General features: G+C 44.5%; 1 protein-coding gene across 1 annotated transcript in view; it reads right to left on the reverse strand.

Moving 5' to 3' along the window:
- Positions 1 to 5,011: 5,011 nt before the first annotated feature.
- LOC110504957 (phosphatidylinositol 3,4,5-trisphosphate 5-phosphatase 2B) overlaps positions 5,012 to 22,957 on the reverse strand; it is a 31,348-nt gene continuing 13,402 nt past the window's right edge. Inside the window, exons 7-26 of the mRNA XM_021583864.2 lie at positions 18,597 to 18,809; positions 18,314 to 18,428; positions 18,129 to 18,229; positions 17,549 to 17,651; positions 17,159 to 17,355; positions 15,283 to 15,400; positions 15,000 to 15,096; positions 14,672 to 14,810; positions 14,417 to 14,516; positions 13,842 to 13,930; positions 13,337 to 13,418; positions 11,683 to 11,766; positions 11,468 to 11,581; positions 11,291 to 11,379; positions 9,753 to 9,840; positions 9,133 to 9,285; positions 7,779 to 7,860; positions 6,849 to 7,641; positions 6,575 to 6,684; positions 5,012 to 6,477 (exon numbers count right to left, since the gene is read on the reverse strand). Of these exons, the coding sequence (XP_021439539.2) occupies positions 6,378 to 6,477; positions 6,575 to 6,684; positions 6,849 to 7,641; positions 7,779 to 7,860; positions 9,133 to 9,285; positions 9,753 to 9,840; positions 11,291 to 11,379; positions 11,468 to 11,581; positions 11,683 to 11,766; positions 13,337 to 13,418; positions 13,842 to 13,930; positions 14,417 to 14,516; positions 14,672 to 14,810; positions 15,000 to 15,096; positions 15,283 to 15,400; positions 17,159 to 17,355; positions 17,549 to 17,651; positions 18,129 to 18,229; positions 18,314 to 18,428; positions 18,597 to 18,809 (2,967 nt within the window). The 3' untranslated portion in view covers positions 5,012 to 6,377. The remainder of the gene's footprint in view (positions 6,478 to 6,574; positions 6,685 to 6,848; positions 7,642 to 7,778; positions 7,861 to 9,132; positions 9,286 to 9,752; positions 9,841 to 11,290; positions 11,380 to 11,467; positions 11,582 to 11,682; positions 11,767 to 13,336; positions 13,419 to 13,841; positions 13,931 to 14,416; positions 14,517 to 14,671; positions 14,811 to 14,999; positions 15,097 to 15,282; positions 15,401 to 17,158; positions 17,356 to 17,548; positions 17,652 to 18,128; positions 18,230 to 18,313; positions 18,429 to 18,596; positions 18,810 to 22,957) is intronic.

Consider the following 22,957-nt stretch of genomic DNA (forward strand, 5'->3'; position numbering starts at 1 on the left):
TTTCCAGAAAATTGTGTGATGGCTTTAGAAGCATCTGATAGGCTAATTGACATCATGTGAGTCAATTGGAGCTGTACCTGTGGATGTATTTCAATACCTACCTTCAAACTCAGTGCCTCTTTGCTTGTCATCATGGGAAAATCAAAAGAAATCAGCCAAGACCTCAGGAAAAAAATTGTAGACCTCCACAAGTCTGGTTCATCCTTGGGATCAATTTACAAACGCCTGAAGGTACCACATTCATCTGTACAAACAATAGTACGCAAGTATAAACACTAAGGGGCTACGCAGCCGCCATATTGTTCAGGAAGAAGACGTGTTCTGTCTTGTAGAGATGAACGTACTTTAGTGCGAAAAGTGCAAATCAATCCCAGAACAGCAGCAAAGGACCTTGTGAAGATGCTGGAGGAAACAGGTACAAAAGTATCTATATCCACAGTAAAACGAGTCCTATATCGACATAACCTGAAAGGCCGCTCAGCAAGGAAGAAGCCACTGCTCCAAAACCGCCATAAAAAAGCCAGACTACGGATTGCAACTGCAAAGTCTGTAACTGTTTTAATGTCACCATTGGTCTCATGGTGAAATCCCAGAGTTTCCTTCCTCTACGGCATCTGAGTTAGGAAGGACGCCTGTATCTTTGTAGTGACTGGGTGTACTGATACACCATCCAAAGTGTAATTCATAACTTCCACCATGCTCAAAGGGATATACAATGTCTGCTTTTCTTCATTTTTACCCATCTACCAATAGGTGCCCTTTGCGAGGCATTGGAAAACCTCCCTGGTCTTTGTGGTTGATCTGTGTTTGAAATTCACTGCGTGACTTATGGACCTTTCATGTACAGTGGGGCAAAGAAGTATTTAGTCAGCCACCAATTGTGCAAGTTCTCCCACTTAAAAAGATGAGAGAGGCCTGTAATTTTCATCATAGCTACACTTCAACTATGACAGACAATTTTTAATGAATTTATTTGCAAATTAACAGTCAGTCATGTCAGGATGAGCCTGCAGGAAGAGTACCACATGAGTGAAGAGGATGTCTTCCCTGTAACGCACAGTGTTGAGATTGCCTGCAATGACAACAAGCTCAGTCCGATGATGCTGTGACACTCCGCCCCAGACCATGATACAATGATGGACCCTCCAGCTACAAATTGATCCTGGTCCAGAGTACAGGCCTCGGTTTAAAGCTCATTCCTTTGACGACAAATGTGAATCCAACCATCACCCCTGGTGAGACAAAACCGTGACTCGTCAGTGAAGAGCACATTTTGCCAGTCCTGTCTGGTCCAGCGACGGTGGGTTTGTGCCCATAGGCGACGTTGTTGACGGTGATGTCTGGTGATGACCTGCCTTACAACAGGCCTACAAGTCCTCAGTTCAGCCTCTCTCGGCCTATTGAGGACAGTCTGAGCACTGATGGAGGGATTGTGCGTTCCTGGTGTAACTCGGGCAGTTGTTGTTGCCATCCTGTATCTGTCCCGCATGTGTGATGTTCGGATGTACCGATCCTGTGCAGGTGTTGTTACACGTGGTCTGCCACTGCGAGGACGATCAGCTGTCCATCCTGTCTCCCTGTAGCACTGTCTTAGACGTCTCACAGTACGGACATTGCTATTTGTTGCCCTGGCCACATCTGCAGTCCTCATGCCTCCTTTCAGCATTCCTAAGGCATGTTCACGCAGATGAGCAGGGACCCTGGGCATCTTTCTTTTGGGGTTTTTCAGTCAGTAGAAAAGCCTCTTTAGTGTCCTAACTTTTCATAACTGTGACCTTAATTGCCTACTGTCTGTAAGCTGTTAGTGTCTTAACGACCGTTCCACAGGTGCATGTTCATTAATTGTTTATGGTTCATTGAACAAGCATGACAGTGTTTAACAAACAGTGTTTAAACCCTTTACAATGAAGATCTGTGAAGTTATTTGGATTTTTACAAATTATCTTTGAAAGACAGGGTCTTTTTTAAAATGTAATTTAACCAGGTAAGTCAGTTAAGAACAAATTCTTATTTTCAATGACGGCCCAGTGGGTTAACTGCCTGTTCAGGGGCAGAACAGCAGATTTGTCAGCTCGGGGGTTTGAACTTGCAACCTTCCGGTTACTAGTCCAACACTCTAACCACTAGGCTACCCTGCCGCCCCGGGTCTTGAAAAAGGAACATTGTTTTTTTGTTGCTGAGTTTATATAACGAGTTGTCATCTCTAATATCTGAGTTTTGGAATGTGCCCCTGGCTGTCCATGAATTACAAAAACAAGAAAACTGTGCAATTGCCGTGCTCTCTCTGCTGTCTCCTGAAGTCCACAAATATGTCCTTTGTTTTGTTGACGTTGAGGTAGAGGTTATTCTCCTGGCACCACTCCGCCAGAGCCATCACCTCCCTGTAGGCTGTCTCATTGTTGTTGGTAATCAGGCCTACCACCGTTGTGTCATCAGCAAAGTTGTTGATTAAGTTGGAGACGTGCACGGCCACGCAGTCATGAATAATATAACTGCATCCATGTTTGGTCTATATGAACCTTGTTCTCTGAGGAGAACTTTGATGACATCTATATGGATGTATGATGTTTAACATATCTCTGTGGTCCTTTTATTTTTTTCAGCGTGAACTCTAACAACTTGTTCTGTATGCAAGAGGTTTTATTGCCCTTCTTGGGAATGCTGCCTCATCTGCATTGGACCGATCCCCCAGACAAACCTTTGGATGCTGTGACCTCCTGTGAGGAGGTTGGGCTAGCTAGTTTAATGTCTGTGTACCTGTGGTCTGATTGGTCTATGGTGGTCAGTTTTGGTTTGAAAAAGTTACAACTTCATAGGAATACATTGTTCTGTCCTGCTTCTTCTTGCATCCTGTCCTTGGAGAAAAAGTATTCTGAGGAATGCTCTCTTTTCTAGGCTACTAGGCTTATGGCCCGAGTAGGACCGATTTGTTCATGCTTTGTCTTGTAACTTTACGATGTTCAACATATGCCTAAACTAATGCCTTGTTGACAGTAATGTCTTGTAACTTATGGTTTTGCCTTGTATAATGTAATTAATTCCCTTTATAATGTTATTAAATAGTTGCATTTTATATTCACATCTAATGACCATTTATTGATCTTAGTCAGCTAAACTATTAATATTTGAATGCACATTGTTTAATCCTAATATCTAATGGAGTGAAATATATTATATGTATATTATTGAATATAATTTAGCCCTACGTGTGTGTGTGTGTCTGTGTGTTTGTGTGTGTGCGTGTGTGTCCGCGTGTTCCAACGTGTGTGTATGTGATGGCCAGTTAATGGCTCATAAGTCTGGAATGTGAGTGGGCCACTGACACAGCACACTAGAGAAACCCATTCAATTTGCCCTCCTGCCCCTCCTCTCTCTTCCCCTTTAGAGTCTGACCCCTGAGCCTTGGATAAATCAGTGCTACTGTGTGCGTGCGTGTGCGTGTGTGTGTGTCTGCACGTGTGTTTGTGAAGACCTGTTATTGGCTCACAAGCCTGGAATTTGAGTGGGCCAGTGACGCATCATACTACTGAAACCCACTCAGTACCAGTCAAAGGACAGGCTGACTGGCTTTATGTAGCATTCACAGACAGACTGTCAGTGTACTGTATTTCCCTTTAGATCAAAATCAAATACATTGTTTGGTAGACTACCTTGGGAATGAGTTAGCAGCAGGTGAGCATTCAGACAGTCTCGCTGAATCACAGCCACACAGAATCACAGTCACACCTTATCACAAGCGCACTGTATCACAGTCACACTGAATCACAGTCACACCTTATCACAAGCGCACTGAATCACAGTCACACTGAATCACAGTCACACTGAATCACAGTCACACTGAATCACAGTCACACTGAATCACAGTCACACCGTATAAGACATCTTTGTTCCAAATCTGGCATTGAACCAACCTCCTGTAGTGGCAGGACAATGGCTGTTTGTTTTTATAGAGAAGCAGGCAGGATCACTGTTTTGACATTCTGCCAAATGTCCCAGAATCACCTGAGGACGTCCTGTGATGACATCACAAGAGTTCCACCGTAGCCACTCTGACTGGGGGTCTTATCACCCAGCGGCATCTGAATCCAGGAGAGGAGACCAGTACGCGTTTGCCTCAGGGGTCAGCCAGGCGGTCACTGACCTGCTGTCAGGGGAATCAGAGGAAAGTGTTGGCTCATGTTATATTGTGTTGTATACACCACCACAGAAGATAGCTAACACAGAGACCAATAATATATACAGATTTCTCATAATCTCACACAGACAAACACATCATCCACTCTTACCTGTTGATAACTATAGAAGCAGAATGAGTAGTACTGACAGAACTAGCTAACCCACATACAGTGTGCTTGTATTGGCAGAACATTTGCTGTAAGGACTGATGCTTGTTATTTTCACACGATGACTGTTGCTCAATGGTTACATTCTTGGAATGGCACAATTTACATAAGCATGCAGGCCTTGATCTACTGAGCTACCGGGTGAGTGTACCACAGAGACAGAGTAGTGTGGTTTGTGGGTGTAAGTGACAATATAGTGTGAAAACAGACACAGGAAGTTCTGCTTCAAGTCTAAACGAGAAGATGGCTAATGAAGAAAGACTTTGAGAAAAGTTACGATCAGCAAATTAAACAATTATAAATGATTACTAAACCTGTGATGATTTTGCAAATGAAGTGAGTGATGGGAGTTATACAATTGTGTTTCGGTCAAGTCTACGATTGGAATGTAATTGTGCTTGTACCTAGCTTTCTAGCGTAATGATTATATCAAGGTGTGGTCTTCTGGATTGGCTTTTCCACCGTTGGATGTTTCTACCAGCAAGGTGTTTGTCATAAAGAAAGGAATAGCCCAGTTGGTGTGGAGAGTTTATAGTTTTCTATGAAGACAAAACAAACATGATGCCATAGTGCAGTCTGTGATGTCAAACCTCCCAATGCGCAATCTCATTTGTTTTGCATGGTCCCTGTAACATTCGTCGTTAAGGGTAGACCAAGGAGCAGCGTGATTTGAGTTCATCATATTTTATTGAAATGTGAACCAGCAAAAAAACAAACAAAAATACAATACAACGAACGAAAAGCTTCTTCGTGCAAAAATACATGCAACCAAGCAAAGACAAGATCCCACAACTGAAGGTGGGAAAAAGGGCTGCCTAAGTATGATCCCCAATCAGAGACAACGATAGACAGCTGCCTCTGATTGGGAACCATGCCAGGCCAACAAAGAAATAGAAAACACAGATATACAAAAACTAGAGTACCCACCCTGACCTAACCAGAATATAGAGAATAAACAGGGATCTCTAAGGTCAGGGCGTGACAGTCCCAACTGTCCTGATAAATATGTGCAGTCCATTTCATAATGTTGTCACAATATGGTTTTATTCATATCGTCTCCCATTGGGTTGAATGAATGTAATATACATGTAAAACTGATGATCTTCCTTCAACAACCTTCAGAGAATAAAGTTGTAAAGTGCCGAGATCCACAGTTAAGTGGCACCACTGACAAATAACCACAGGCATCAAGAACAGGTTTAACGCAATAGCAATGTCCAAGAACCCACACTGTCACTCAGTCAACAGTTCGTTTTATACAATTCTGTTTGAAAAAGGCAGTAAAAAAAAATATGGAACAGTGCACAGAAACACATGTTAAATGGGTGTGTGGCCCTTGAAGAGCGCACAAGAGTTATGGTCTAAGAGGGAGATAACCAGATAGAGAAACAGGATATAGAATGTAGGAGTAAAGGACAGAATGTAAATAAACTAGCCCAGGGTTCACTAATTCCTCCCAATGGATTCTCCTCTTATCACTAAGAACAACTACACCCCGGTTACAACATAATGCTACCATCAGACAGCAAACAGAAAGCTAGGCACTTTTTTCATATTAACTTTACAGGCCATGTTTAAAAGTGTACTGGCAAATATGCACAGCTATATATTTCCCCCTCCGTGGCCCTTATTGAGTGCTTTAACAAGCTCCATGCTGTTCTCTATGTCGGTAGAGGAGTGGAAAGAGCAGGGGAAGAGGTCATGGGTGTGAATGCACAGTAAACACTACATTCTGGTGACTGCTGAGGAGACACATAATCAATATTTAGCTATGTGGATCTAAATTGGATATAAAAATGTTTGACAGTGGCTTGAATCCACATCTCTCATTTGAAGGTGTACCTGTGAATGGTAAGGGATGTGAGATGAGGATTTCATGGAACATTGCATTGCGTCTTTTGTATGTTTGCATAAAAGCAACTCGTTGTTACTGTAAATGAAATGATGGCGTGGAGACTTGTATTCCATTAGGGCAAGCATCTGTCACTGATGTCCTTCGGCTTCAGTTTGAAAACTCAAACAACGTAAGTAGGTCTATAGTGAATCCCAGATCCTGGGTAGGTTCTCCAGGATCCTCCGGCGATGCGAGGGGTTTGACACTCCGGCTGCACGCAGGTCCTCCTCTGTGATGCCACTATGGAGAGGGCAAAGGTCATAAAGGTATCCATAACTGACTTAGACCACTGAGACCAAAATAATCTGTTTCCATTGACTATTATTCTTCCTCTCACCTGAAGTAGTCCAGGTCGTCCCAGCCATTGAGGCTGAGTCCCAGGGTGTAATTCTGCAGACCCAGGGTGCTGAGTAGCTCCCGCACTGTCTCTGGAGCCCCACGGAGGACCTGCATTAGACATCCCCCCAAAACATCCCTCTCAAAATGAGCCCAAACCAAAGTGTTTGTTGCCATGTTATTGAGGCTAGGAGTTTTTCCTGATCACGTGAACTTTAAGAAAAACCTTTGGCCCATGACTAGTCCCACTCTACATATTGTGTCTAGTCACCCACCTCTTTCTCCCAGCAGTAGCCTCTCTCGGTAGACATGGCCAGGTCATTCCTCTGGGCCGGTCTCTGGCCTGGTGTGGATGGAGCCCTGAGGTCTACAGGGAAGAAGTCCACCTCACTTAGTGACTTGGCAATCTGCAGGGCTGTGAGGGAGTGGTCCCCTAGGGGCTCAACTGGCTGCTCCGCCACCCAGGGGGCTGAGGCCTGGACGTGGGGCACATGGGTGGATACATAGGGGTAGAGTGAGGTGGGTTTGTTGCTCCTTACAGGGCCGGCTCGTTCCTGTTGGTGCACCCTAGGCTGTTCTCTCCTGGGGGTCTCTCTAATGACAGCGGAGTGGTCCGTGTACATGTTCCTCAGGTACTTGGCAGGCAGGATGGCGTCCTGGACAACATTGTTTTTGCTTGGTTGTGGTTGTATGGGCTGTTCATGATAGTGAGAGGTGGTGGTGGGGTTTGGGGCAGGGGGGATTGGCAATGTTTTTTTTGCTGGGAAGAGCTGATAGGAGGAGTTGGCCTGGGGAGGATGATGGTCATTGGAGGAGGAGTAGCGGGGCAGGATGCCTGGAATCTCGATTTCAGTGAAGTCCGACCTGCGAGCGGACTTCCTGTCATAGCCACGCCCCCCAGAGAGTTTTGGGAGCTGCAGCGCTGAGTCGCCAGCCCAGACCACCTGGGGGTCCCTACGAGGGGGTGGAGCCTCCTCCACCCTGCGCAGGACAGACACACCTTCAAATATGAAGTAAGCGGGGTTTGTGTAACTGCTAGGGGCTGGCTTGGGTGGAGGGGGTGAGGATCTGAAATTAATGGACAAATCATAATGAGACTAAACCATAACTATTTGCCCATCACTAACCAACTACATCTTTAATCAAATGTTGACAATGTATGTTAGTTTCACCGTGAGCGTCTTGAAAAACCAAAATATCCTCACCGGCTGATAGGGGCCTGAGTGGACTGAGGAGACAAGCGTCCCCTCACCAGACCCTTCTCATCCTTCTCGAAGCAGAACCACTCTGAAAAAGCCAAACAGGTGTTTACTGGACATGCTCTAACTCATGTCTTCTTCATATGTTCTGTGTTGTCTGGGGTTAAGACCCAGACTAGCATGTGGTGGCAGTGTTTGCGTGTTGCCATGGCAATGTGTGAGGCTTGACCTATAGGGTTAAGGGCATCCACTCACACTGTGTCCTTTGAATGTGTCAGGATGCATCTGGTCAGGCTCAGCCAGGGAGGAGCCAAAAGAGGATGCCAGGGCAGAGACCAGAGAGAGAGAAAGCCTTGGATTGTTGAGGAGCCAAATAGAGGAAGTCGGGGCAGAGACCAGAGAGAGAGAAAGCCTTGGATTGTTGAGGAGCCAAATAGAGGAAATCAGGGCAGAGACCAGAGAGAGAGAAAGCCTTGGGTTATTGAGGAGCCAAAAACAGGAAGTCGGGGCAGAGACCAGAGAGAGAGAGAAAGCCTTGGGTCATTGAGGAGATAAAAAAAGAGGAAGTCAGGGCAGAGACCAGAGAGAGAGAAAGCCTTGGGTCATTGAGGAGATAAAAGATAGGAAGTCGGGGCAGAGACCAGAGAGAGAGAATGCCAAGATGTGGATCATTGAGGAACCAAATAGAGGAAGCATTGAAAGATACACAGGAGAACCAGAGGGCACATGGACTGTCACGATGGAAACCCAGCGAGAAGCAATAGTACGAGCAGAGTGAAGAGAGGAGAGCAGAGTGAAGAGAGGAGACTAAACGAGAGGAGAGCAGAGTGAAGAGAGGAGACTAAACGAGAGGAGAGCAGAGTGAAAAGAGGAGAGCAGAGTGAAGAGAGGAGACTAAACGAGAGGAGAGCAGAGTGAAGAGAGGAGAGCAGAGTGAAGAGAGGAGACTAAACGAGAGGAGAGCAGAGTGAAGAGAGGAGACTAAACGAGAGGAGAGCAGAGTGAAAAGAGAGCAGAGTGAAGAGAGGAGAGGAAGAGTGAAGAGAGGAGAGGAAGAGTGAAGAGAGGAGGGAAGAGTGAAGAGAGGAGAGCAGAGTGAAGAGAGGAGAGCAGAGTGAAGAGAGGAGAGCAGAGTGAAGAGAGGAGACTAAATGAGAGGAGAGCAGAGTGAAGAGAGGAGACTAAACGAGAGGAGAGCAGAGTGAAAAGAGGAGAGCAGAGTGAAGAGAGGAGAGCAGAGTGAAGAGAGGAGAGCAGAGTGAAGAGAGGAGAGGAGACTAAACGAGAGGAGAGCAGAGTGAAGAGAGGAGACCAGAGTGAAGAGAGGAGAGGTTGGCAGGATGGCAGCAGGCTAACCTACCGTAGATCTTCTCACGTGTACCTCGCCGGTCCTTGGGCACGTGGACCCTGACCCGACCACGTATGGAGCCCATCTCCTCGCCCCGGTGGGTCAGAAACATCTCAAACTGCTCCGCCGTGCCGATGAGGGAGCGCAGCGCCACACAGCACTCACCTACAGGACCAACAGTAGGATCAACAGTGAAGTGGGATGAAGCTTCTTTCTCCCGTAATGGTTAAGATTAAGACTTGGAGAAGGTAAACTGATCTGTGCCTGAAATACACTTGTCAATGAATAGGTTTCAAGGGGGCGTTGATTGACTTCTTGCAAAATGACTGATGAGAGGCAAAGTAGTGAATGGTGGTGGTTATGAACATGAAGGGAAGGACTTATGGGCTCTGGAGTGGGGCAGTGTTCTAAGGCACTGCATCACAGTGCTAGCGGCATCACTACAGCTCCTGGTTCGATCCCGGGCTGTATCACAACCGGCAGTGATCGGAAGTCCTATAGGGCGGAGCACAATTGGCCCAGCGTCATCCTGGTTAGGGTTTGGCCGGTGTAGGCCGTCTTTGTAAATAAGAATTTGTTCTTAACTGACTTGCCAAGTTAAATAAAGGTGAAATAAAAGACTCATGACCAACCGTATGACTCAAACCCATCACATGACTTGACGCACAGCAGGAGGTGCTGATCCTGAAGGAACTCCATGTCAGAGACGATCGGGAGAAGCTATGATATGTAGACACACACAAAGATTAGCTACAGTGCATTCAAATTTTTTTTTTTCTCCTCATCAATCTACATTTTTTGCAATATCACATTTACATAAGTATTCATACCCTTTACTCAGTACTTTGTTGAAGCACCTTTGGCAGCAATTACAGCCTCAAATCTTCTTGGGTATCAAGCTTATCACACCTGTATTTGGGGAGTTTCTCCCATTGTTCTCTGCAGATCCTCTCAAGCTCTGTCAGGTTGGATGGGGAGTGTCACTGCACAGCTATTTTCAGGTCTCTCCAGAGATGTTCGATCAGGTTCAAGTCCGAGACCTGTCCCGAAGCAACTGTCATAACTGTTGACTTGGCTGTGTGCTTAGGTTTGTTGTCCTGTTGGAAGGTGAATCGTAGCCCAAGTCTGAGGTCCTGAGAGCTCTGGAGCAGGTTTTCATTAAGGATCTCTCTGTACTTTGCTCCGTTCATCTTTCCCTCGATCCTGACTAGTCTCCCAGTCCCTGTTGCTGAAAAACATCCCAACAGCATGATGCTGCCACCACCATGCTTTACTGTAGGGATGGTGCCAGGTTTCCTCCAGACGTGATGCTTGCCATTCAGACCAGAGAATCTTGTTTCTCACGGTCTGAGAGCCCTTTAGGTGCCTTTGGCAAACTCCAAGAGGGCTGTCATGTGCCATTTACTGAGGAGTGGCTCCCGTTGGGCCACTCTACCATAAAGGCCTGATTGGTGGAGTGCTGCAGAGATGGTTGTCTTTCTGGGAGGTTCTCCCATTTCCACAGAAGAAATCTGGAGCTCTGTCAGAGTGACCAACGGGTTCTAGGTCACCTCCCTGACCAATGCCGTTCTCCCCGGATTGCTCAGTTTGGCCGGGCGGCCAGCTCTAGGAAGTCTTGGTGGTTCAAACTTCTTCCAGTTAAGAATGATGGAGGCCACTGTGTTTTTGGGGACCTTCAATGCTGCAGATATTTTTTGGTACCCTTCCCCAGATCTGTGCCTCGACACAATCCTGTCTCGGAGCTCTATGGACAATTCCTTTGACCTCATGGCTTGGTTTTTGCTCTGACATGCACTGTCAACTGTGGGACCTTTATATAGACAGGTGTGAGCCTTTCCAAATCATGTCGATTCAATTGAATTTACCACAGGTGGACAGCAATGAAAAACATCTCAAGGATGATCAATGGAAACAGGATGCACCTGAGCTCAATTTCGAGTCTCATAGCAAAGGTTCTGAATACTTATGTAAATAAAGTATTTCTGTTTTTTATTGTTCATAAATTAGCAAAAATGTCTAAAAAGCTGTTTATGCTTTGTCATTATCTGGTATTGTGTGTAGCTTTATGACGAATATGTGGAAAAAGTGAAGGGGTCTGTATACTTTCCTAATGCATTGTATGTGTCTTTGGGATGGGTCTGGTGATCTGTCTCCAGATTGATTTATTTACCTTGGGCAGCTGCTTGGAAGACCAGCCCAGTTTGAGGAAGCAAGGCACGTCACAGCTCTGTGAGTCATTCTCTACGGAACGGCGGACCTCTGCAAGAAAACAAAGTCATTCATCACGTCATTATATTACAGAACTTCAGATGAACTATCTGAGAAAATATTATGAAGAACAAAGCACCGTCAAGGCAGGATGAGTGGAACTCAATGAAGAACTTGGCTTTGCCGGCTGTCTTCACAATAGCCTCGATGCCCTCTAACTCTATCCAGGCCCTCTCCATGCTCAAGCTTGGCTCTGTTTGGAGGCATTAAAGGGCCACAAGCTAGCATAAACGTTATATTATCTTACGTCTATTAATTCAAACGATTATGCCAAAATAACTACAATGACTTCACCTATTTTGATCTTTGATGTCACCCCTACATGGAACGTGGCGAAAACAGGCGAGTGGTCACTGGTGAAGATGTCATCTGTACAACCTGGAGACAGACACAGAGATCTCAGTCATAATGATACATAACAGTCATAATGATGCCGACCTGTCATAATGATACATAACAGTCATAATGATACATAACAGTCATAATGATACAGACCTGTCATAATGATACCGACCTGTCATAATGATACAGACCTGTCAGAATGATACAGAACAGTCATAATGATACATAACAGTCATAATGATACCGACCTGTCATAATGATACCGACCTGTCATAATGATACATAACAGTCATAATGATACATAACAGTCATAATGATACAGACCTGTCATAATGATACAGACCTGTCATAATGATACAGACCTGTCAGAATGATACAGAACAGTCATAATGATACATAACAGTCATAATGATACCGACCTGTCATAATGATACCGACCTGTCATAATGATACAGCCCTGTCATAATGATACAGCCCTGTCATAATGATACAGCCCTGTCATAATGATACAGACCTGTCATAATGATAGAGCCCTGTCATAATGATACAGCCCTGTCATAATGATACAGCCCTGTCATAATGATACAGCCCTGTCATAATGATACAGACCTGTCATAATGATACAGACCTGTCATAATGATACAGCCCTGTCATAATGATACAGACCTGTCATAATGATACAGCCCTGTCATAATGATACAGACCTGTCATAATGATACAGACCTGTCATAATGATACAGCCCTGTCATAATGATACAGCCCTGTCATAATGATAGAGCCCTGTCATAATGATACAGCCCTGTCATAATGATACAGCCCTGTCATAATGATACAGCCCTGTCATAATGATACAGACCTGTCATAATGATACAGACCTGTCATAATGATACAGCCCTGTCATAATGATACAGACCTGTCATAATGATACAGCCCTGTCATAATGATACAGCCCTGTCATAATGATAGAGCCCTGTCATAATGATACAGCCCTGTCATAATGATACAGCCCTGTCATAATGATACAGCCCTGTCATAATGATACAGACCTGTCATAATGATACAGACCTGTCATAATGATACAGCCCTGTCATAATGATACAGACCTGTCATAATGATACAGACCTGTCATAATGACACCGACCTGTCCATTATCATTATGCTGTTAAGTGTACCATCAAATGAGCACTCTTATGTCACTGATGATGACTTCAGTACTCTATGTTGTTCGACATGATCATCAAAACCTGTGGCATAGACTAAACTAGCCATCCTTTAATGACTGTGATGGTGCATGGTGAGTATACTGTGTTTGCTGATGGAAGTCAAAAGCATGGCCCTGGAGTCAGAGCCGCGGTGAGGAAATGACTGTTCATCTGAGGACCACAGACCAGAGGACGTAGGAGTTGCCAATCATACCTTAACAGGGCCTCTCACATTTTACAGGAAAACAATGAAAGAAATGGCCACGAAATGTCTCATTTTGGAATGCCACAGGAAATAATACTATGATATCCAATTTGCTGTGTCTAAATGCTAAACCACAATGCTGTTATGTCTGAGGATAATGTTATGAACCTAAAAAAAAATGTCCTAAACTTAAACCCACCATAGGAGTTGCAGGTGATATGTGTCTCTGAGTAGGACTTCCACAGAATCCGGTCACACCATGATGGCACATTGACACGCACCTGTTGACACAGAACAGAATAATGACTATATGTAAAGTCTGTTTTTGTTAGATGTGGGGTATGTGAAAATAGAATTGATTCAAAATTGAATTATACAATGAAGGGAACCCTGCACTCCAATCCTACCAGCCATTTCAGCCTGTGAGGTATTATTAACCCCGTGACCCCTGTGACCCCCATTAAAACCGATTGGGTTACACATAAAGGAAGTCCGGTAGGGAGCTATAAGTCTCTGTTTAGTCTATTTAGGGGTGTATGGTAGCATTATGAAATGTACTTATTTGTCGACTGCTTCACAAGTAATGCTTGGTGTGGATTACTCATCACTTTGGGATTTAACGTCATTCAGACAACAGCATGACGTGGGACATGATGTAGCTCTGAGAGGTTGTGTCAGAGAGTGTCACAGGGAGGTAGACTCACGCCAGAGGTCTTGTACTTCTGCCACAGGTAGCTGTCCCTGGACCCCCTCTCGTACCGATAGGTGGGCGGGAACACAATCTTCTCTTCCTCTTAAACCAGGACAAAGGGAGAGAAATGGAGAGAGAGATATAGGATATAGAGAGATGGGAGAGAGAGAGAGAGATAGGAGAGATACCACAGTGTGCCATACAACCCATGTTTATTTATCTTCCCTTTTGTACTTTAACTATTTGCACATAATATGACATTTGACATTTGAAATGTCTTTATTCTTTAGAAACTTTTTTGAGTGAAATGTTTACTGTACATTTTGCATTGTTTATTTCACTTGTGTTTATTATCTATTTCACTTGCTTTGGCAATGTAAACATGTTTCCCATGCCAATAAAGCCCTTCAATTGAAATTGAAGTGGAGAGAGAGAGATGGGAGAGAGAGGGGGTAGATTCTGAGACAAAAGCAATGAAGAGGAGAATTGACTGAGCAGAATCAATAACACAGCTATTTTCACCCACACATAAACAAACAGTTTGACATCAACTGGGAGGAGGACGAGGAGCAGTAGGATGCTACTCACTGAAATGGAGAAAGGCCTTTCTCTTGTGTCGTTCTTGTGTTAGCTGATCAGCACACATGAGCTCATCAAACTCCCGGTTGGACACATGTTTCAGAATGTCCTGTAAAACGGGAACGGCCATAAGGGGAACTCAGATTCAGTGTAAGAGAAAGCAAGGCAAGGCTCTGGGTCTATGGAGATTCTTGTTTTCCGGGTTACGCGACATGTGATCTATTTTCTGGGGGCACAATCAAAGAGGAGACGGGTCTGTCTGACCTGTACGTCCAGGTCCAGCCTGTAGTTGAGGTCTCCACACCAGAAGAGATGTGTGAAGCGCAGGCTCACGTCAAAGGCACTGAGCTGCCGGTCACCCAGGGACAACAGCCTGACGATGTCGGCAAAGTTCTGGTTCCTCCTGACAGGACCACAGGCACAGGGACATTTAGGGGCACACATAGATATGCTGCACGCATACAGTAGAAACATTCACACACTGTACAGCCCTGGCATGTCACACCATACACATCAATCTGATGACATCTGTGTTGAACAGCCAAATGTTCTACCAGTCAACCAGCCGGACGTAGGAAATTGCTGTGCATACCTGACTACTTTCTCACTGCCAGAGGTCAGATGGCAGTTGACAAACCCAAAAGAGGTACTGTTGAAGAGGAAGGAGACCCCAACAGCACCCTTGTTTCCTGGAAGCAGATCCATTTTAAAGGTTAGACTGAGTAATTAAAAACACATTTCATTCCTCTTCATCATGATGCTCTGTTGTCTTTGGAAGTTGGCCACCGTGTGGTTTTCTGAGAGAAGGAGAAGGAGGGTGTGGTGTTATGGGTAGCCGACCCATAATCGACCCAAGTAGAGGCCTGGCATCATACCCAGTGTGTTCCCCAGGCCAGTCTTCACACTGGCTGTGTTCACATGGCTGATGCGACTCTCGTGCTCCGGCTTCACAAACACTGCCAGCCTCATGTTCCACAGGGACTGTACTGCCACCTGAAGGACACATCACCACAGTACACTATAACAGAGCAATTTTATTTTTCCTTTATTTAGCTAGGCAAGTCAGTTAAGAACAAATTCGTATTTACAATGACAGCCTAGGAACAGTGGTTTAACTGCCTTTAACAGGGGCAGAACTACAGATTTTTACCTTATCAGCTCAGGGATTCAATCTAGCAACCTTTCGATTACTGTCCCAACGCTCTAACATCCAGGCTACCTGCCGCCCCAATCAAGACACAGGCATAGACATATGTCGACAGTACTGCTGTGTAAACAAGACTAAAGTAATAATAACATATACGGTGTCTTGATTTTTCATGAAAGTATCGTAATCACAGACATTTGTTTTTAGAAGTTCTCTTGTCAAACTCCAGGAAGAATCTGTTAAATGAATGAGAACTCAACGGCAACATGTTATTTTGTTATTTTATAGACATACAGTTTATACACCCTGTGTTATGTACCTCTGGTCGACAACGTGCACATACAGAGAGCAATGGCAAGCAGTACTTGACTTGGAACAGGAGATCACCGGAGCTGAGTACCGGCACCACAAATGTTCTACTGCTTGAGCTCCTGTTCCTCTCACAGAATGTTAGCTCAAATGTATTGTGGAGCTCCTGTTCCTCTCACAGAATGTTAGCTCAAATGTATTGTGGAGCTCCTGTTCCTCTCACAGAATGTTAGCTCAAATGTATTGTGGAGCTCCTGTTCCTCTCACAGAATGTTAGCTCAAATGTATTGTGGAGCTCCTGTTCCTCTCACAGAATGTTAGCTCAAATGTATTGTGGAGCTCCTGTTCCTCTCACAGAATGTTAGCTCAAATGTATTGTGCAGCTTCTGCACCTAAATGTAAACAGTACCCTAAATGAGTACAGGCACCTATTTCAGTCCAAGTCAAGCACCATGTACAGTAAATGAACACCAATCATTATTTCAGGATGAATGGGTGAAAGAAAACGTACATCAAACAAATATCCCATAAGGCAGGGTTCCCCAATTTGGCCCACGGGTGGTTTTATTTGGCCCACGGGTGGTTTTATTTGGCCCCCGGGTGGTTTCATTTGGCCCACGGGTGGTTTCATTTGGCCCACGGGTGGATTTATTTGGCTCACGGGTGGTTTTATTTAGCCCACGGGTGGTTATATTTTGGCCCAAGGAGTGGTTTTAATTGGCCCAGGGGTGGTTTTATTTGGCATGCAGGTGGTTTTATTTGGCACATGGGTGGTTTTATTTGGCCCACGGGTGGTTTTATTTGACTGGAAAAACACCAGGAAATCAGCTCCAAGTGATTTTTATTTAGAAATCAATTTCCAAGTATTCCCACCCATAATAGAGAGACAAGTTATCGTACTCTAATGTCAGCAAGGTTTGAAATGATTATGTTTTAGTCCAACATTATATCTGTTTGGGCTTCTTGTGGTCACTTTGCAGTCTACAAATTATTAGTAGTTGTGTTCCGGCCCCCCGACCATCCGCTCAAGAAAAGAAAATACCCGTGGCTGAATCTAGTTCATAATCCCTGTCATAAGGTGAGCAAGGACATACTACAGACATTCAGAGTGACTGAACGCTGGGAGAAAGGGAAAACAAGGTAGAGAGAGAGAGAGCGACGGCGACAGAGCTGCACATACAGTAGAGAGCGAGAGAGAGCGAGAGAGAGAGAGAGAGAGAGAGAGAGAGGCAGAGCGAGAAAACTGAGATAGATGGCGATAAATGGAGACCAAGAGAGGGAAAACTGATGCTCACCTGTTTGTACTCTATGTGAGTGTAGCTGTGTAGGGTAGCCTTGACGTGCTCGGTCCACTCCTTCTCCCCCTGAGAGTTCTCCTGGGTACCCAGGGCATAGATGTCATGAGGCAGCAGAGCTGTGGACTCATCTGGGGTTCGACCCAGGCCACAGCACGTCACCCAGGACTGCAGACTGCGAGGGGGAGGGGAGCCACCTGAACACACAGGCATCAAGATCATTTGTGAGGGGCTAACATAGACCAACATCTAGTGCTCATGTTTCCAATAAGATAATTATGTCTCTCCAGTGTAATAACCCTGTAATAACCAGTGATAGTATTGATGTCAGACAGTAATAGTGAAAGACACTGCTCTAGGACAGTGAGGTGCCATAGGTGTCTTAGTTACCCATGTTCCAGCTGCCCACAAACACAGAGATGACGTCAGGTTCACTCAGACGGGAGTGCCTGGTCTTCATCAGCTGTAGCAGCTGGCAGAACGCCTCTCGTTTCTGGAGGGAAGAGAGAGTGTTCTCAGTCAATGTAAAGACTACAATGGAATCCAATGGATAGAAACACATACAAATCAGAGGGGGCACAAAGTACATGGGATAGATGCCCCCCACCCCCTTGACTGTAAATTTGTAATGTTTCAAACAGCTTTTTCCTGCAATCTAGAGCCATAATCACTATGCTTAAAGGAATGTGAGTCTTATTCAATACATTGCTTGCTTTTCTGAAATCCAACAGCCATGCCAGCTAGGCTACTCTAACTTGATTGTTAGCCTGAAATGGCATCTTGGCAGCTAGTTATGAGGTTGGGAGATTGGGAACCGATCTGGGCTGAAGACAACTTCATAAAATTGCTAGGTGGCTAGAAATATTACAGAGAAACAACAACAACAACAAAACATTAAAGTACATATTTTTTGGACAGGACAAATTTAAGGGGGGCCCCTGCATACAGCTGAATGTAGAACTTGATGTACCCTTGCACTCTCAAACATGAGCTCCAGTGGGTTGTTGTGATGACTGTCCACGACCATGCGCAGCTTGGCTGGGCTGCTCTGGAACTTGACTAGCTGCAGAACTGAAAAATAGGTGAAGCATTTCAGATCACTGAACCTGATCAAACTCAGTCAAGTAACATTAGATGTCGTTGTCGTGCTCCTACTCTGTTCATGTGAGACCGTCTCCAATCCAAATGACCCGGCCTTCCTGTCAAACAGCAGCACTCCTGTGTCCACATCCAATGACACTGTCTGTCTGCCGTAACGCACCATCTTAATCTAGACACACACACACACACACACACACACACACACACACACACACACACACACACACACACACACACAGAAACAGACACACACAGATGATGAAAAACAGGAATCACTGTACCTCAAAGATGATCAAAATATGCCCCCTTAAAAGTGGCCCTTGTCGCTCTCTTTCACCTGAAAGGAGTGGACAGGTATGGGCCTGGAATGGTTATTGGCTACAGGGACTGGGGCAGGGACAGGAGCTGGAGCAGGAGCTGGAGCTGGAGCAGGGGCTGGAGCTGGAGCTGGTCCAGGGGCTGGAGCTGGAGCAAGAGCGGGCTCAGGTGGAGGGGCAGGCTGCACAGCCAGGTTGTGATTGGTCACAGCATCTTGAAGAGCTTTCAGCACCTGCACAGTCAGAGCATAGAGAGTGTCAGACTGTATAGACCAGTGGTTCCCAACCTGTTTCGGTTCCTGTACCGCCAACTGAATTTTCCTCTGCCCTGAGTACCCCTGAAGTACCACCTCATGTGCATTTTGCCAATCGTAAGTCTTCTCAAGTACCCTCTATTACAGTTTTTTTCGATTGCTAAACGACAGTGGGCACAACTGTACGACATGTGCAAAACTCTAACTACAGTCTGCACTACCAACAGTCACCTGAGCTAAACAGTTCACATCACCTGCAAAACTCATTCCAAGCAACACAACTCTTAACACATGGCTCAAAACACGCTCAGTGCAGCCAAACACTATGCACAACCCTCACTGAGATAACACACACTGTCACTCAGAACACACTGAGAGTAAAAACACTAGCATCAAACACCAATACAGAAAATACAAACTTTTCATCTTTACAGTTTGAACAATTTCAGTGACTTCATACAAAGTAATATTTTCTTCAAAGAAAAGAGTGACATTCTTTCACATGGTTTATTAAAATTTTTAGAACATAACAATTCTTTAAGGTAAATGAAAATTAGCAGTTTGCTTCAATAGTCTGTAGTAATTTACGGAATTACAGTAATGAGAAAAAAAAGGTACAAACTAAAAGTACATACTGTAATTCAAACAAATAATTGAGGGGCTAATCCTGCCTCTCTCTAGCATCAGGCCACAGGTTTTCTTCAACATCACATCTAATGTTTTCTCTCGCCATGCACCTGGGGAAGAACCTTCTGGAGTGCCTTATCCATCCCTGGCAGCCCTCTGGACTCGTGTCCTCACATCCGGCACGCATGGCTTCCAAAAGAGACATTTGGTCATGTGGGTGGTGACCAAACACTTTCCACCTCCAGGCAGAGAAAAACTCCTCTATTGGGTTGAGGAAGGGTGAATACGCAGGCAGGTACAAAACCATAAATCTGTGATGTGCTGCAAACCAATCTGTGACAGCTGCAGAGTGGTGAAAAGCAACGTTATCGCAAACTATGACAAAAACTTGGGGGTTTCTTACTGGCTCCCCCTGTTCTGCTGACACTAGCTGAGCATAGAGCTGTTCTAGGAAAGCTACAGTGCCTTGCGAAAGTATTCGGCCCCCTTGAACTTTGCGACCTTTTGCCACATTTCAGGCTTCAAACATAAAGATATAAAACTGTATTTTTTTGTGGAGAATCAACAACAAGTGGGACACAATCATGAAGTGGAACGACATTTATTGGATATTTCAAACTTTTTTAACCAATCAAAAACTGAAAAATTGGGCGTGCAAAATTATTCAGCCCCCTTAAGTTAATACTTTGTAGCGCCACCTTTTGCTGTGATTACAGCTGTAAGTCGCTTGGGGTATGTCTCTATCAGTTTTGCACATCGAGAGACTGAATTTTTTTCCCATTCCTCCTTGCAAAACAGCTCGCGCTCAGTGAGGTTGGATGGAGAGCATTTGTGAACAGCAGTTTTCAGTTCTTTCCACAGATTCTCGATTGGATTCAGGTCTGGACTTTGACTTGGCCATTCTAACACCTGGATATGTTTATTTTTGAACCATTCCATTGTAGATTTTGCTTTATGTTTTGGATCATTGTCTTGTTGGAAGACAAATCTCCGTCCCAGTCTCAGGTCTTTTGCAGACTCCATCAGGTTTTCTTCCAGAATGGTCCTGTATTTGGCTCCATCCATCTTCCCATCAATTTTAACCATCTTCCCTGTCCCTGCTGAAGAAAAGCAGGCCCAAACCATGATGCTGCCACCACCATGTTTGACAGTGGGGATGGTGTGTTCAGAGTGATGAGCTGTGTTGCTTTTACGCCAAACATAACGTTTTGCATTGTTGCCAAAAAGTTCAATTTTGGTTTCATCTGACCAGAGCACCTTCTTCCACATGTTTGGTGTGTCTCCCAGGTGGCTTGTGGCAAACTTTAAACGACACCTTTTATGGATATCTTTAAGAAATGGCTTTCTTCTTGCCACTCTTCCATAAAGGCCAGATTTGTGCAATATACGACTGATTGTTGTCCTATGGACAGAGTCTCCCACCTCAGCTGTAGATCTCTGAAGTTCATCCAGAGTGATCATGGGCCTCTTGGCTGCATCTCTGATCAGTCTTCTCCTTGTATGAGCTGAAAGTTTAGAGGGACGGCCAGGTCTTGGTAGATTTGCAGTGGTCTGATACTCCTTCCATTTCAATATTATCGCTTGCACAGGGCTCCTTGGGATGTTTAAAGCTTGGGAAATCTTTTTGTATCCAAATCCGGCTTTAAACTTCTTCACAACAGTATCTCGGACCTGCCTGGTGTGTTCCTTGTTCTTCATGATGCTCTCTGCGCTTTTAACGGACCTCTGAGACTATCACAGTGCAGGTGTATTTATACGAAGACTTGATTACACACAGGTGGATTGTATTTATCATCATTAGTCATTTAGGTCAACATTGGATCATTCAGAGATACTCACTGAACTTCTGGAGAGAGTTTGCTGCACTGAAAGTAAAGGGGCTGAATAATTTTGCACGCCCAATTTTTCAGTTTTTGATTTGTTAAAAAAGTTTGAAATATCCAATAAATGTCTACTTCATGATTGTGTCCCATTTGTTGTTGATTCTTCACTAAAAAATACAGTTTTATATCTTTATGTTTGAAGCCTGAAATGTGGCAAATGGTCGCAAACTTCAAGGGGGCCGAATACTTTCGCAAGGCACTGTATAAGCCTTTCTGTGTTGTATGGGCCAATGAGTGGTGTGTTGAGAAGCAAACCATCATTGGCCATTGCAGCACACATGGTGATATTTCCCCCCCTTTAGCCTGGAACCTCCACAGTGGCCCTTTGACCTATAACATTCCTTCCTCTGCGCCGTGTTTTGGCAAGGTTAAATCCAGCTTCATCGATAAATACAAATGAATGTGGTCTTTCCAGTGCTTCCACCTCCATTACTCTCTGAAAAACAGTAAGTGCACAGTTTTACTGTAGAAATGCTAGTGTTTTTTTTTACTGTAAATATTTTGTATAGCTGTGTACGTAACCTCAGACGTCTTACCTGGACATATTGGTATCTTTGCTCTTTTACCCGTTCACTGTTTCTCTCGAACGGTACAGTGTATAACTGTTTCATTGTAACTTGGTGTTTCTTTAGGACTCGAGCAATAGTTGTTGTGCTGACAGAATTAACATTTTCAAATATATCATTATCAGCCAGCACTCTATCTTGAATCTCCCGCAGTTTTATTGCATTGTTGACAACAACCATGTCAACAATAGCATTTTCCTGCGCATCTGAAAATATTTTTCCTCTTCCCCCTGTTGGGGGCAGCCTTTGGGTCCTGTTGTAAAAATATATTTTACAGTCAAACTTACTGTAATATATATCTGTGTAAATATTCTATAATTGCAATACAAAATAGATTCCTGTAATGTTTTCATTTACTGTAAGGATGTAACTCTCACCTGTTTGCATGATGGAAAATTCACATTACAGATGCCACTGTGGATCTTTGCAGATTGGGTTGCACCCTCAACCCTGCCTCTCTCAATGAGAGACCATGGTTCACGACATGGTCTATAAGTGTAGCCCTTATTTCATCTGAAATAACAGCTCTTTGTCTTCTTTGTCTTCCTCAACGCATCCGCCCTCTCCCTGCCACCCTTCTCCCTCCACAAACCCATCTTCCTTGTTCCATTTCCAAAATGAGTCTTTCTGAGCTCTACCTATATATACTGTAATATGTGTGTGTGTTCACTAACAAGTCTAAAACAAGACACCTGCTTAGCCTTTCAGCTGAAATTGCAATCAGCAGTGTTTGAAAGGCACAAGGCTGAAATCTATTCCGTTTTGAATGTGTGGTTCACAGTTTTGACAGCAGTGTGTTAGCATTTGAACAAAGTGCTGTAAATCCACAGTGTTGTGCAGGTTGTGGTTAAAGTCATGGGATAAGTGTGTAGAGTTTTGAAAACTGTGTTCAAGCAATGAAAAACGAACCAGAGTTTGGTCCACATGAACTGCTGCTGTGCAGACTGTGGTTAGAGTTTTGCACATGTGACTCCAGTTGTGTCCACTGTCGTTTAGCAATCGAAAAAAACTGTAATAAGCCAAGTACACCCAGTGGTCCTTGGGAACCACT

The sequence above is a fragment of the Oncorhynchus mykiss genome, chromosome 31 (genome assembly GCF_013265735.2).
Source record: "Oncorhynchus mykiss isolate Arlee chromosome 31, USDA_OmykA_1.1, whole genome shotgun sequence".
Taxonomy (NCBI): Eukaryota; Metazoa; Chordata; class Actinopteri; order Salmoniformes; family Salmonidae; genus Oncorhynchus; species Oncorhynchus mykiss.